Source organism: Fulmarus glacialis, unplaced genomic scaffold, assembly GCF_000690835.1.
Source record: "Fulmarus glacialis isolate BGI_N327 unplaced genomic scaffold, ASM69083v1 scaffold15367, whole genome shotgun sequence".
Taxonomy (NCBI): Eukaryota; Metazoa; Chordata; class Aves; order Procellariiformes; family Procellariidae; genus Fulmarus; species Fulmarus glacialis.
In genome coordinates this window covers 1-15,538 of record NW_009221401.1, presented here as the reverse complement: position 1 = coordinate 15,538, position 15,538 = coordinate 1, and the positions used below count along the sequence as shown (strand labels likewise).

Genomic DNA, 15,538 nt, shown 5'->3' with positions numbered 1-15,538 from the left:
AAAAAATAGTTTGCATTGCATGATCTACAATAGCTAAATTATGCAAAACCAGTTTTATGAATTATCTACACCAATCTTCAAACCTCTTAAAATTGCTTATTGATCAAGTAAAAGCTCAAAAGGAAAAACAAAAACTAAAAGCCCTGTCAAATAGACTATCTATCTTGAATCCAAGCAAATACCCACTTAAACTACTTTACTACTTTTATGCTGTGTTTATCAATAGTTTACGTATTGGAAGCAAGTTTTGTTTAACTGCAACATTAGATATATTTAATGCCTTTACTGTCAATTACGCCATAAAAGATCAGCAGCATTGTTTTCAAGACTGTCAGATTAAGACTATCAGGCCCAAAAAAAGCTATATAACTGAAGTTGATATAACTGAAAAACAATAAAATCTCCTGACTGCTGCTTTCTGCTTTTGCCTCAGCTTTCCAAGCTGGTTTCACTTTCTGGTTCCTGTATGATAATTACCAAGGCCCAGCAATGGGGCAGAGTTGCAAAATTCATAACCAAAGGCCTGAATATAACCTTCTTTTCCAGCTAAGTGAAATCCAAGCTACATCAGTAAAGCCACAATTTCGCTTAAGTGGTCTCTGGTAGATCTCTTTGAAGACAGACTTTCTGGAGATCAGCTAAGGTGTTTTGATGCAGCCCACTGCAGGTCCCTGAAGTTAAGAAATACTCTGGGAGCTGAAAACAGCAGTGTTGATATACAGCCCCCCGCTCCCCAACCTCAGTTTAACATACTGAAACCTTTTATGTTAGTGCATGCCTTCTTACCTTTGGATTGTTTGGATGAAAAGGCTGGTCCTTTGAGGACAATCTAATTAATATCTTGGATTTCATTTTGTACATCAGAGGTACCGAGCTCCTTGTCACCAGTCTGGCTTTGTATCTGAAGTGCCACAGGAGCCAGCACTTTCTTACTGAAAGTAGAAAAGTACAGTGACAGACAAATACTACCCAAATTCTCATCTTAGGACTACTTTAAAGATTCAGCAAAACTTTTTCAGTCAGTTGCCTCAGGTTCTTCTAAATTGATAAGCTGGTTTCTTAGCTCTTGTCATGATACATTGGATGATTGAAGTATGCACTGAACTAAAGCATACATGACACTCACTCCGAGGTCCTGCAGGACCAACGAACCCTGCTCTGGGGCAGTGGAGGGGTTGCAGAAGTGTGCAGAAATTTGAAGTTCTGTCCAGTCCAAGTGCTGAGAGCACATCTCTCGCTCTGCTTGGCCCCCGGCTGCTCTTTCAGCTTGTTGATGGTTTCCAGTTGACAAGATAGAATTTGAACATGTTGTACGGAACAAAATGGTCCATTAGATAGCCCTCCCTAATACCAGTTTTCAGCAGTACATTCGATGAGATGCATGTTATGTCTTAGTGTGTTTTGGCTTGTAGTTTAACCACACATTTCAATCTACCTATTGTATACACAGTTGCTAGTATCTCCTCCTTCCCTTACCAGCTAATGAGGTGTGAGGTTGGGTTTTCTATGTTTAGAAAACATAGCTGTTTCTTTATGGCCATTTCTGCAGCATTCATTGGAATAATTTGAACATTTTCATCTTCAGCAGACATACTATATTACTAGTGCAGAGATCTGTGTTATCCTCCTAAGCTGAGGGTAAGCGCCTTTTTTCACTGGTTGTCCCCTAACCATACTACTGTTCAGGGAAATGCACACTTTGACTAATCCAGCTCCGTGCAGCACACGTGTTCTGGACGAACAATACAAATGTGTGTGGGAGGGAAGCGAGAGGAGGAGAGCAGAGAAGAAAAATAGATCATCAAGTAAGAAGTGGTGATCACTCCGAGCACTGCAGATGAAAGCAAGATGCTGGTAATAATCTCAGCAGAGAAAGCATGGATGCTGGTACAATGTACTTCACTATATCCAACTCCATCTAGGTGTCAGGTTGCTGGGCTCTACAGGCATTTGGGAAGTCCCAAGGAGTGTTCCAAAGGGCAATAATAGACAGGATCCTCAGTGTGTGTAGGTGTATATAGGAACAGGTACATGAGTATGTACACATGTATGAAGTTGCAAAATAATTGTCATTTTTAGATGGAAGGGTTATCAGGTTAAGAGGATCCTTTACATGTTCCATGTTTGTGTAACATGGAACATGTTTTGTGTTCCATGTTACACAAAAACCTTTGATCATATACTTGTTTTAAGCAACTCATACTGCCCAGTTCAGCAAGATTAATGTTCACATTTGCTGCTAAAATTAATGTCGATAGCATTTAAAGGGTCACTTCTTGGAAGCTTTAAACTCTAAGAACGAGAGAAAATACATATCTAGCAAGAGACCTGGTAACTTAGATTTATAGCTTGACCTTGAATTATGGAAAAGATTTTATAACTTTCCAGATTTATGATTCTCCTTCCTGGAGACCCTGACTGTAAAAATGAGGCTGGACTTCAAGAAGCAAGTTCACTTCTGGTTTTCTTAACAACAGGATGGTGTCCTTGAGCTGTAGGAATCTTGTAACAATTCAACATAAGCCAGACAAGCTTTCAAGTAATCTATGTGCCCCCTTAATTGTCCTATAGCCAAAGGCTTTAAATCCAAGATGAGCTGTGTACTTCCTTATGTCCACAACTGCATAGAGACACTGAGCAAAAATTCTAGCTTTTATTATGAACCTTTCTTGAGACTATGATACTCTTCTTCTCCATCTCCAAACTTTAAAAGTACCTTTTCTCTTTCCAGATTGGTAGTGTACAAAACCTTTGCACTATAGGATATCGGAATTTTCAAAATTATATCAAACAAAATAGCCATTCTTGGCTACAGAAAGAATTTCAGAGGTAAATGCTTTAAAACCTTATGGCCTCACTCCTGCATAATGTATGAAACAGATCCCTTGTCCTGCAATCAATACAATCTGCTGGAATAGGATTTCACTATAGAAAACTTAAATACTGTTATTCACTTGACAGCTTAAACTGATAATGACAGACATGCTTATAATGAATTATTTCCTCTAATTCAGGAGTCAAGACAAAAACCTATTTGTATGTTATTGTACTGTTTTCTGTTATAGTTTTGCACCTCTCATTTACCTTATTTATAAGAGTATAGGGAATTGGAGCACATGATGAAGAAGCAGAGAATGAGAAAACTATGTTTGTCAGTCTAGACCAAAAAAAAGCTAAAAAGGGGATGTTATTGCTGTTTTCAACTACCTGGTGGGTGGTTATAGAGAAGACAGAGTCAAACACTTCTCAGAGGTGCAAAATGAAAGGATGAGGAACAACAGGCACCGATTGCATCAAGCAAAATCATGACTCTCTATTAAGAACTAAAATTTCACGAGTACAGTCATCCAGTGGAATGAGCTGCTCAGAGCAGCTGCGGCGCATCCATCCACAGAGTCAAAACTCGATGAGAAAAGGCTGTGAGCAACTAACATTGAAGTAAGCCCTGCTCTAAGCAAAGGATACAGGCAGATAACATCCTGAGAGCTTTGCTAGTCTAGGTTATTCTGTAAGTCTGTAACACTATTGCATAAATATGAACCAGAAGAATTTCACCAACTGCTTGGGAAAGGGGGTGGAGAGTTGGTTTCTAAAATTAGAGGGGTTTTGTGGGATTGGGTTTTTTTTGTTTTCAACAGCTTCAGAAATTGAAAGTTTACTTTACAGTTACTTTCTCTTTCTTAGTTTCCAAGAATAACTATAAAAACCTCAGATTTTATTTTATTTTTTTCTTCAAAGGGTTGCTAGGAATAGATTTTAAATTATCAGAGGTTCCCTTTCTTATTTAGGGCCACTGACTGACCATAAGAAAAATGTATTGAGGCATTAGATGTATTTGTTTGAAATACCTGATATTGAAATTCAAACAGTTCTTCAAGCAGAATTCCTAACACGAAGGATTTGTGACAGGTAGTCTACAAGATTTACTTTGAAGAAAAAAATGTGTGTTTAAGAGACCCACAAACCTTCAAAAGAACACCTCCTTCAAAAGGCCCCACCTCACAGCTATAAGGGATTTTCAGAAGTTAATGTATTTGCATAAATTGGAAAGACTTGCAAACTGTACAAGGCAATTACTGGAAACAGTGGTGTAGTATTGAACAAAATGGTCCTGATTTTCCTTGCTTTTTCAAAGAAATCCATTATTTCTTTCATCTACAGTAAAACTATAGGCCAAATCCTGTAGCCCTTACTAAAAAAAAGTCATTTTACAGACCTCCTGCTGATCTTCTGTACAAAGAAAATGAATACTCCAATGAGGTGAAGGGCGGAAAGAAATGGAGCTTGAAAATACAGTCCGTATGGAAAGAAAAACTGCATTTTAAATGCACCCAATAAACACTAGAGATTTATTACAGTGTATATAATCAGCTTTTGCTGCCATTTATATAACTATTTGTATGTGTCTATACAGACGCATATATGCACATGTATACACACACACTCCATTCCACATATAGCTATCCAGATTAAAAAGCCTATCCCCTGCTATTTTTAGTCATAACACAGTGAAACCTACATAGTCTTTGGTATCATTAGCTAATAGTTCCCTGAGATAGCACTCTGTAGTCTCTTATTGCTGCACGCTTTAAATCAACTTCGTGAACATATTAAAACTATATTTCAGGAAGAGAAAGGTAGAAAAGATAAAAGATACAGATAGCCAGTATGTCTAGTTAGGCAATTCAAAGTGATCATTGCACTTATTTTTGTTTTTTCTTTTAAAAACTTTTTTTTCCCCTCCTGGTTTGTGCCTAAATACTTCCACCTTTTGCATCCCACCTTTATATTTCTCCTTATCTCTGGAATTAGCCCTAAGATGCTTCAGGGAGAGGGGGAGAGACTTTAAAATTATTTTTGCAGCACAGGGCAGGACTGGTAGAGCTTTTCATCAACATGTGTGTGCACACATGAGCATGTACACACCAACCACCACACTTCAACTGAGGATTCTTCCCTGATCCGTAACTGCCAGTAAGGACTGAAAAAAAATTCCAGGCTGCAAAACATGGTAGAACGAGTGTCTGGTATTTTTGTACAGTGGTTCTCTAGAATTTCATCAAGGGAATCTCGTCCCACTACTGTAAACACAGCCTACACACAATAACATATTTCAATCTGGCAACGCTTTCCAATGTGGCAAGAACACCTAAAAAGTAAGATAAGGCTACCCAACACCTGCATTCATTCCCATTCACCTCCTTTAGTAACTACGAATTTTTAATAAATTTAAAAATTTGATTCATTTTTAAAAATATCTTAAATAATTTTAAAAATATTACTAAACATCAATCAGTTCCCACTAAATCAATTATGCTAGCTGAATACTTCATACTGTTTCAAATCATGTTGCATATTTGAAGAGCAAAAATGTAAGAATCCATTTTTTATACATCATGCCCAGCATAAAAATGCTATGAAAAAAATCAAGATTCTGTAGTTGCAAATATCTACGTAGCTAAGATTACAGACATAAGTATCTCCTAATTATTCTCTGCATAATTAACAAGTTAGCTCTGAAATGCTAGAACTCTGAAGTGGCATTACTTCTTGTGGACACTTGGATGGTGGATTCTGAGGATGGTTATGAATCAGTAACTGATTCCAGCTTTCTTTTAATATCTAGAGTTTATAGATTTGCATACAGAGCTATAACTGATAGCAGTTTGCAGAATTGTGCATTAAGGGGCACCTTAATTTTTTTTTTTTTTTCCTGAAAAGCCAGTCCTCCATAATTAATACTATGCTTTTGATTTTTTTGCCCTAAACTTCAATTTGCTCTTTTCCTTTTTGGATAGATAAATATAGATATTTCCTGTGTATTTAATATGATGTTTTGGAGATAAAAATATTTCCAGTATTTTTTTGTTTCCAAAAATATAAGTATATATTTCTGATACCTTTATTTTATCAGTAATGATACCATGGATGATAATAGAAAGACAGCAGTGGAACTTCAAGACACCACAAACTATGCAGCAGAAAAAAAAAAAGGGCTTTCAAAACTAATCTGTTAATCCTGGCATATGATTTAAGATAACAGCCCAATACAATAATCAAATCGTAGGGAGAGGGAAAGATAGGTAACATGATCTTTGAAGTCAGTACCAATCACTGATAGAGACCTAGGCACACTCCATACTGAAACTGTTAGAAATTCTTTCCATTTTCATGGCATTTCACAGGAAAACAAACAACAAGAACAAAAAAACCCACTCTGGAATGAATAGTCTATGAAGAAGAAATTTTTTACTTTGTGATTCCAAAAGTGAAGCAAAGGTTTTCATTTATGCCACTCTGGAGGGACCCTAACTGCCTTTTTCCCCCCCAGTCATTCCATTCTTATGGGAATCTGAAATATTTCTGCTTTGAAACATTCTTTTTAATGTAAGGGTTTCCTCCAAACGCAGAGCCTACTGCCACTCACCTTCTACTAAACTCTGAGCATTAAGAGTCTGTGTAATCACTGCAGTAAATGCAATGAAATCTTCCAGCCATTTCCCAAAACTTAGACTTTCCTTTGCTCAGATGTCGAAGTCTGCCACTTTAAAGTTTCTGTGCAGAGGCTGTAATTTAGTAACATTACTGAAAACCATAGGCCTGAAAACATTTAACTGAGCTCTTGGCGATTTCATAGGAAGAAATATAGCCTCTCAGGCCTCTCCATTTCCCCACGTGAATACTGGTGCAAGCTAGAGAACGCCAGCTCTAGGAAGTATTTAGAGACTAGATGTATACAGCAGTTTTCCCACTTTACATCCCTTGAACAAACGCTAGAAATGAAACTTTGCTCATTAAAGTAACGTGGGTGCACTGTTTGTTCCCCACTGCTGCCTGCAGCTGTTAAACAACCTGAAAGACACTATGCAGTACAGGAAAGGACTGGGTCATCTCTGCATCCTCTCCAGACCAGGACACAGACGGGCTGTCCGTAGACTCTGTGGTAGAGGTCCTGTCATGCCATAGCACCCATAGTTCTTGCCTCTGGGAACTGAGGATGCCTCTTCGCTGCACCACTAATCTGCTCCTTCAGAGCTCAAGCAAACTGCTGGTAGATGAGGAACTAAAGCATCTTCATCATCAAATGCTGGTAGGATTCAATAGGCTCAAATCAAGTTCCTGCAGAGAACTCTGAAGGTTCCCCTGGCAAAATTATTTTTCAGGTCAGTTTTCTAAAATAAACATAGATTCTTTGATAAGAGAGTGTGTTAAGATGTTACTAAGATTTGTGAGCCCAATAACAGCACAACATACATCTAACTACAGGCATAAGTATATTTTCACACAAACCTTTGGTTTGTTGGTAACAAGCCTATCAGATACTGTCTGTGGAGGGGGAAGGTTCCCATAACCAAGTCATCCCTTTATATTTTTAATCTGCAAACTTCAAAACAGCAAAAATTTGTATAGAGGAAGTCGAAGTTACTGTAAAGTGTCAGGTTTCTGAACTTCTTACCGCCCGCTCCCCTCCCACCCTTTAATTCACATACCTATTGACACAACTTTCTATGCTGTAGAGCCTTGTTATTTCTTCAGTATCATCATTGCGTTTCACGTACTGCAGAACTGCAAAAACAGAAATGTGAGAGGGTCAGAAGAAAACACTGATATCAAAAGATGTTACAATGAGAGGAGGTAATCTGTACTGGGAAATTACAGGGAAATGATAGGGCTCTACCCGTAATGCTTCAAAGCAGTCCCCAGTGTAATAACACATATTCCTGTTTTTTTTCTGGAGTATATAGGGCATAGTATGCACATAATGAAAAATATATCAACCTGTTGCTATTAGAGTCAGTTTGCGCAACATCCAAAAAGCTTGACACTGTAACACAACAGTTATTTGATGTACACAGGTGAGTGCTTCCCACCCCACCTCACTGCAGCTCACAAGGAGAAAGCCTTGTGTTTTCATCACCATTTCTATCCCTCTCCTTCCCAGGTGGGATTCATAAAAACACGGCTGTAGGAGCGAGCAAAAGGGCTGGCAGTGCTATGCATGCAGGTGGCTGCAGAAGCCTGCCTGAACCTGATACTGAACATGAGGCTCTGGTCAGCCAGTGCTGAGAGGGAGCTGCTGGCACCCACAAAATGCAGGCGCTGCTCTCCAAACTATCACAGGTTATTTCATAAAGCCAGATTTGGTTTTGTTCTGAAGGCAAGGAGGAGTAATGTGGCCAGAAAGAGGTAGAAAAAGAATAATTTCTGAGATTCTCAGTACTTTGGCATAAGGTGTTCACCCCTACCTTCAAAAGGGGAGAAGTAAAATAGACAGCTGAACTGCTGTAATATTCTGAATACTAGGACACATATCTACTATTAAGAGGAGGATCTCAAGTGGCTTGGAAGGAAAAGATCCAGTAGGGCACACTGACAAAATAAAAGCTATTACTTGTTAGGCCTTTACTAAAGAATTTCAATGGATTTAATTTAATTTCAAGAGGGTTTTGAGAGCCAATATTGTGTAGGCTTTTATCAAGCGTTACCTTACCATAAGCATGAAGCTTCCTTTTTTAATGTATCTTTTGAGGTTTTTCAAAGCAATGATTTTTTCTTTTGAGAGACTTCTGTTATAGCCTGTGCCGTGCTCTGTGAGAGAAGGTTTAATCCATGCTGCTTCTGCTGTTACCCATAGAGTCAAAAAAGAGCAATGCAAATATTCACAATATCCTCAGACAGAAATACAGAGAATACTTTCGTGCTTCCATGGTAGTCTAGTTCCAATTCTTTCTCTAGAAAAAGAAATCTTTCCAGGCCTTTATTTCAAAGATAAATTAGGCAGCTGCTCAGAATAACCAAATTGATAATAATTTGTCTATACTGTCGTTTCCTGCAGCTCCTGTCTGACCATATATTTACTAGAGAAAACTTTTCATATTAACATTAACTGCATGTTAATGAAGTTCCATTTTATATTAAAAATATAAATAATTTTAAAAAAACATCATCCACCTTGTTCTTGTGATGACTTCAGAACAGCACAGATCAGTGGTCAGACATTCCCCTTTAAAACCAGAAATCTCGTAGCTCTCCACAGGGCCAGAAAATACTCCCCGTGGGTAGACAAAGAACTTCCAAAATGCTCCTACTGTACAATACTTGGTTCCTCTTTGTTCTTTGCATCTCCCAGGCAAAGTTTGACCCCTAGAACTTCTGTGCAGTAACCACAGAAATACAGAGCCAACATCTCCACACAGGAGCTGTGAGGGAGACACAGAGGGAGCTCTTCCATGGTGGCCCCTGCTCCAAGGTCCACCATTAAGAGCACAATTCCTGTCAGAAATGCACTTTTTCAGTCTATTATGCTTTCAGGACAATGATGCACATCATATTTGACCTATCTCTGGACCACCACTCCTGCTATTTTCCATCCCACACAAAGGACAATCTCAAACAACACTGGGCCAAAAGCAAAATTTAGAACCGAGTCTCACTCTTCCTCTGAAAAGGTGTCACGAGGGCCCCAACTTCTCCGAGGCTGGCTCCCACCAGCTTCATCTTCCTATCCCAACCCCGCTGCCTCAAACCAGGCCCACAACCGCATGTCCTGCTCCCTCACCTCACATCTTCCTCCCCGTGGGGTTAGCCCGGCAGCTCGATGCCCGACCAGCAGGCAGCCTCGCAACAGGCCTGAGGGAGGCACAAGTAGCGCACGGAGAAGGGGGGTCTCTGCTGGGCCCCAAGCTCCACTGCGAGGCTGGTCGTCTGCTGCATTTAACCGAGAGCAGATAATCTACGTGGTGGCCTTCGGACCCAGTGGCGACGGCTTCCTTCAATTACAAGGCCTCGCACCCGTGCACAGTACTGTTTTTCTGTCAGCTGTAAGCATTAGCTAGCTCTAACTCTCTGATTGCGGTTCCCATGTTTTCCTTCACAAGTTATGTCATAGTATTTGCATCTTAAAGAGTACTATATGCAAAAAGTAATGCTTTAAAAATGATAGTACTGTATTAGAAACACTGACAGGTTGGTGATGCATCATACCATTGCCCAAAATATTCGTAAGAGCTGGCTTAGAGAAAATTACCTGATGCAATTTTTGCAGTGGCAGCCCTGAAAATATACGGAAAATCTATCAGAAAGGCCTTAGATACATCTCCTTGCTGGATAAAGCAGCAAAATTCCTCATGGCAGGAAAATGTGGAGCATGCTGCGCGCAGAGGTGCACGCAGCAGCATAAATCAGCTTTTAAAGAAGTCTGACGCTAGAAGTCAGGAAACATTTAACGTGCTATAAGCGTGCTTAGTTTAGCTAAGCTCTGAAATTACTTGCAAGTGAAGTGTTTGAAAGAAAAGCAAAACTAATGGTGAATCTCGACCTTTTTTCCAAGCCAGTAAAAGGGACAAATGCTTTACACAAAACATACAGAGATCCTCATCACCAGAATTACTTTCTGCAAAGCAAAACTCAAACCCCTATAAGTTACTGATGGACTGGCTAAAAAAAAAAAAAGAAAAAAAGTGTGTTTACTGCTTGAAGGCTTGACAAGAAAAGTCCTTCCCCTCTAAGATGAGGAACTGCCTGACATGCAAGACTTGCTACTCTCACAGCCACGTGAGGAGCGTGAGCCACGTGAGAACAGAAATACCGGAGACATGTTGTAAAGTGGTGAATAGGCTAAAATTAATGTTCCGATTTCTTTTATGAAGGGATGGTAAGGTTTTTTTGTTTTGTTTTTTTATTAAACCAAAAATCCTAGAAGGCACTGGAAAGTGAAGAAATAGAGATTTTAAATCTCAATGCACAAACACATGCTTGTGTATATACATGTATACTAGCATAAGTACAGGTACACGGTTCTTGTTTTAGGAACACTAATTCGAAAGCAGGTCTTACAAAATAAGGAGAAAAACACCCCCATCACGTTCATAATTGTATCAGGAATAACGTCAGGAAATTTTACAGGGACTAGCTTAGCTAAGGCTAAGCTAACTCCGGTCTTAAAGACAGATTGCCAGTATTCATCATTTTTCCACCCCAGATTTTGTGTCTTACCTTTCCAAATACTCACTTGCTTTATGAGGACTGAGGGAAAAAAAACCAAACCAAACCAAAAAACACTTTCCTTCTTCCTATTGTAGTATTAATATTTTCACCAGAAGAAAGTGAAAAAGAAGAAAGTCTTACTCTTTTTATTTAATTTCAGTTTAAGCTGGTGTTGCTCAGAGCTGGAATGAAATACAATGAAATGACTGAGTAGAAAATTAAGATTTTGTCAAAGGTCAGCAAATTGGTTAAACGACCTTGAGCTATATATAAAGCAGCAGCACATAAGTACAGTACAGAGGACTGTAGGTTCAGCTCCTCTAGGCTGCAAAGTTGAACTATTTTCTTTGTGGTGTCCTTGTTGATCTTGGTAAATCTAATTTGAGACAGTACTGAAATTTTCTGATACACTACACTTGCTTTTCTTCAAGTGAATGTTGAGCTGTGACATGGATGCGAGTTGTTGGTTAGCCTACATAGTTCAAAATACACTTACATGACTCCCCACTTCCCCTCCCCGCCTGCCTGCACACATACACTGGTGAGGCTGCAAACTTCTTTTGGGGAAGGCAGCAATGCTAAAAATCATCAAGAGGATGTAATAAGGGAAGAGGCATGCTCTTTGTGCAGAAGGGTGGGAAAGAAGATAGCTGCACTGGGAAAAGAAAAAAGAGGAAATATTATTTGAAATGAAACATTGCATGCTGGCTCTGGCTGCGATGGAGTTAATTGCTTCATCGCAGCCTGCATGTTGTGGGCTTGTGACTAAAATTGTGTTGATAGCACTCCAATGTTTTAAGTGTTGCTGAACACTGCTTGCAGGGTGTCAAGGCTTTCTCTATTCCTCACTCTGCCTCCCCAGGGAGCAAGCTGGGGTGGGCAAGAGGCTGGGAGGGGACACAGCCAGGACAGCAACCTGGACTGACCAAAGGGATATTGCATGCCATGTAATGCCAGGCTCAGCAATAAAACTGCGGATTTGGTCTTTCCAAAGTAGCCACTATTTGGAGGCTGACTGGGCATTGGTCTGCTTGTGGGAGGTGATAAGTGACTGTCTTTGCATCACTTCGCCTCCTCCCACCCTTACTTTTTAAACTGTTTTTATCTTGACCCACAAAGTTTTCTCGCTTTTTCTCTTTTGATTCTTCGCCCCATGCCACTGTGGGGCTGGGTGGGAGCTTACTTGCTGGCTGGGGTGAACACACCATACACTGAGAATAGGAAATAATCACAACCATACTGATTGTTAAGTTATAAATTAACCTGGAAGTTTTAGAGACTATGGCTTTTTTTTGCACTTTTTTTTTTATTGTTTACTTTACCTGAATTACCACACGGGTAGTGAAAAAAAAGGATACATATTTTTTTCTTAATTTTTCTCCTGGGAGTTGAAGAGATTTTTAGAAAAAACAATTCAATACACAGCTCACGGTGGCTTTCTCTGAATGCTAAACCAACTATAGTTGCAAACATAATTACTCCTATCTAGACACGGGCTAAATTTAGGAAAAAATATGAGTTGGTTTACAGGTAGGTGTTCAATATAGGGTAGGCAGACTGCTATGTCAGCTGAAGCTGGGGCTGTGTCGACAGACTTGGCCAGCAGTCAATAAGCTCACCCAGACGGTATGGCAGCAACCTGCCCTCTGGCAATATTTTAATATTTATTCACCTTTGCTTACCTATTTGTTCCCATATTTTTCAGGCCTCTAGGTGAAATTCAGGCTGAGGTCAACTGCGCTTATGTCAACAGAGCGAGAATGTCACTGTCAGAAAATGCTGTAGCGAGAATCCTAGCTTGCAGACATAGTTACAACTTCACTACAAAAGTTCATAACCATTTTTCTTTTAACATAAGCAAACGTGGTTGTTGAATTTGGAGAGAAAAAGCCATGATTTTGAGAAACATGTGATGGTTTTCACCACATACATTTTAATTTATGCATAAACATTAACACTGACAGGAGTCCACTACCCTTTCTCAACATGATAGATATTACTCCATTTGAAGGTGCTCCATTTTCATCAGAAAAGCAGTCCCCATCATGATGTAGGAAGCTATGCAGGTGTGTGCCCTGCTTTTCCTTAGGCCTTTCTAGAGCAACAAAACAAAAGGCGCACACTGACACACAAGAGCACCCGCGCCAGCTGCCCTGCCTGACATGCTGCTGATTTTGACACTTCATCATTGAATCAATGTCGCTGCTTTGAAGCTGTAGCCTGAACAAAGCGTACTACTTAGTAGTCATAGCAGGTCATTGGGAAAGAATATTTTTAATAATAAAAATAGTGATTAAAAAAAATGTGTGTACTTTGGGAAATACAGCCACAGAGACAATGCATGGGAGACCTTCAACACATTTCAGCGGAAACTCTGCCTGCTGCCCTCCTACGCATAGAAGAGCCTGTGCACACTTAAACCACAATAAAAGGATGCCACAGCACTGCCTTTACTGCTCAGTGGTAGATAGACCGAGAAGTTGTTATATTCATCCCAGGTAAGGCTCTATCTGAGTAACAGCAAGCAGATTTCTTCTAAATAAAGTAATCTGAAGTACCTGGGGTGAACTTACCCACTGGCCCTGACCTTCCCACTGTAAAGAGAAGACAGCAGCTGCACAGCCTCCGTCTAAACTAGAAATGCCTGATTTAGAGTGTTTGTGATGGTTAAGCTGTGAATGAGCAGGGGGAGCTCAGCAGAGTCTCTCATCCCTTGTAAGACTCTATTTCCTTGCTCCACAGCTTTGCTTTGGGGGAGTGAGAACGCCAGAACTGAGCCCATTTTTTCCTTTTCTGTTGGTGGGGATAACCAGAAAAGGCTCAGGAAATTCTGGGGACTGAGATAGCTGGATGAAATGCTGAGAAGAAAAGGGAGGAGTCTTTAAAAAAATAAAACACAAACTAAACCAAACTTCTCTCTGCCCTCCCTCCCTCTGGTAACACCTCTCCTCCCCCCCCATCACCAATCACCACATTGGCTTCTCTTCTCTAATTAAATTAGTCTGGAGCTGACTTGGAAAACAAGTCAGTGACTACAACACAGAGAAGTTTCTTATTAGCTTGTGTGATGAAGTAGGAGCCTGTTTGGTCAGTTGGTGGCTTAACCTACTTTATTTTAATGAATTATCCATGAAGTGGAGTACACAGAGGTGCCACGTCAACATAGTCTGAGATCATCACCGTCATCATCAGACAAGCTTTGAAATTAGTTCTAAGTGGCAGTACTTTGTGTGGAGTCTAGCAAAATGTGTATAAGCACAGCCAAAATAAATGATCATCTTCTCCCCTGCAGAGGCATACCTGCCTGATGCCATGCGGAGTGCCTGCATGGCATGCCACCACACTATATATGAACTAACTACAAGGAAAATTATAAACTGGCATTTTTTTTTGATTCAGAAAAACATTGAAATATGTGAACCGCGACATCTGTAGCTCAAATTATCTGCTTCAGAAATATATGAATTTTTTAACAATGGAAGAGCTTTGTAATCTGTTCAAGGGTGAATTCTTCTTCCATAAAAATTCATCATATAGAACTATTTTCTGTGAAATATTAAAATTAACAGATTGTAAATATCAAAATTCAGATCATTACTGAGGCCCACGTAACATAATTACAGCATGGAGAACCGCTCTAAAAAATCAAAGGGTCTAACCCCTGATGCTTTCAGCCAAGTCCAGAAACTCTGAAACAGTTTAGTTTGCTAGCAGTTTTGTAACATTTCTTGCAGCAATGAGATCTGCTTGACAAGACCCTTTGCCTGGAATATACTTTTGATGTCTGAGACAAGCCTGACATTTCCGCTTCTTATTTAATTTTTAAGTAACTACTGCTTTAAAGTTCTGAGCCCAAGTTTCCTGCCCCAAGTAAACCAAATCTCTTCATTTTTTACTTTCATTTTCCACTTCTGCTTTTCCTTGCTGGTCAGATCATTTGGAGCTGAGCCCCAGTGGCACAACAGGCTTCCTAACCCAACAGTTTCCACATTTTCTGTACAATTGATCACCACTTCCTTTTATATGTCTGAATAAAATAAACTTTAAGCCTACGCATTAAAATCTTCTAAAAATAGTGCCATGTCTGCTGTCTTGCAGCTAGAGCAGATCTCTGATTTCAGCGGTGAAGATGAGGAGGCATCTCGCACGGTTTCTGGACGAAGGAAGAAACTCGGTGACTAATACACTGTAGGAAATAGGCATTTCCCAAGAGGAAAATGGAATGTGACTCCGTGCTATCACAAATCAGAAAACAAAACAATTCCTTTTTAAAGTCTCAGAGCTACTGTCATTCAGAGCAGACCTGAAGACAGTAATAGGGCAAGAGGCTTCTCCCTCCATTTTCCCTCAAGCCTGCAGCTACTGGGGGGGAACTTCATAATAACAGTACACATTTCCTCATAAGGACCAGGTAACAGCCTTGCAGCAAGCAAGTAGCATGGTACAGCTGCCCTAGGAAGCCCCAGAAAAGAAAGGGCCCTACAGCAAGGGCCATTAGCAGAGAGCACCAAATAATTTTTATATATATAAGTATTTTATAATATATATGCAG

The 15,538-nt window shown here is 39.8% G+C and overlaps 1 protein-coding gene across 1 annotated transcript in view; it reads right to left on the bottom strand.

The window, feature by feature from the left end:
* PTPRC (protein tyrosine phosphatase, receptor type, C) overlaps positions 1 to 9,232 on the bottom strand; it is an 85,778-nt gene extending 76,546 nt beyond the window's left edge. Inside the window, exon 1 of the mRNA XM_009581107.1 lies at positions 9,100 to 9,232. Coding sequence (XP_009579402.1) covers positions 9,100 to 9,232 — 133 coding nt within the window. The remainder of the gene's footprint in view (positions 1 to 9,099) is intronic.
* Positions 9,233 to 15,538: the final 6,306 nt, after the last annotated feature.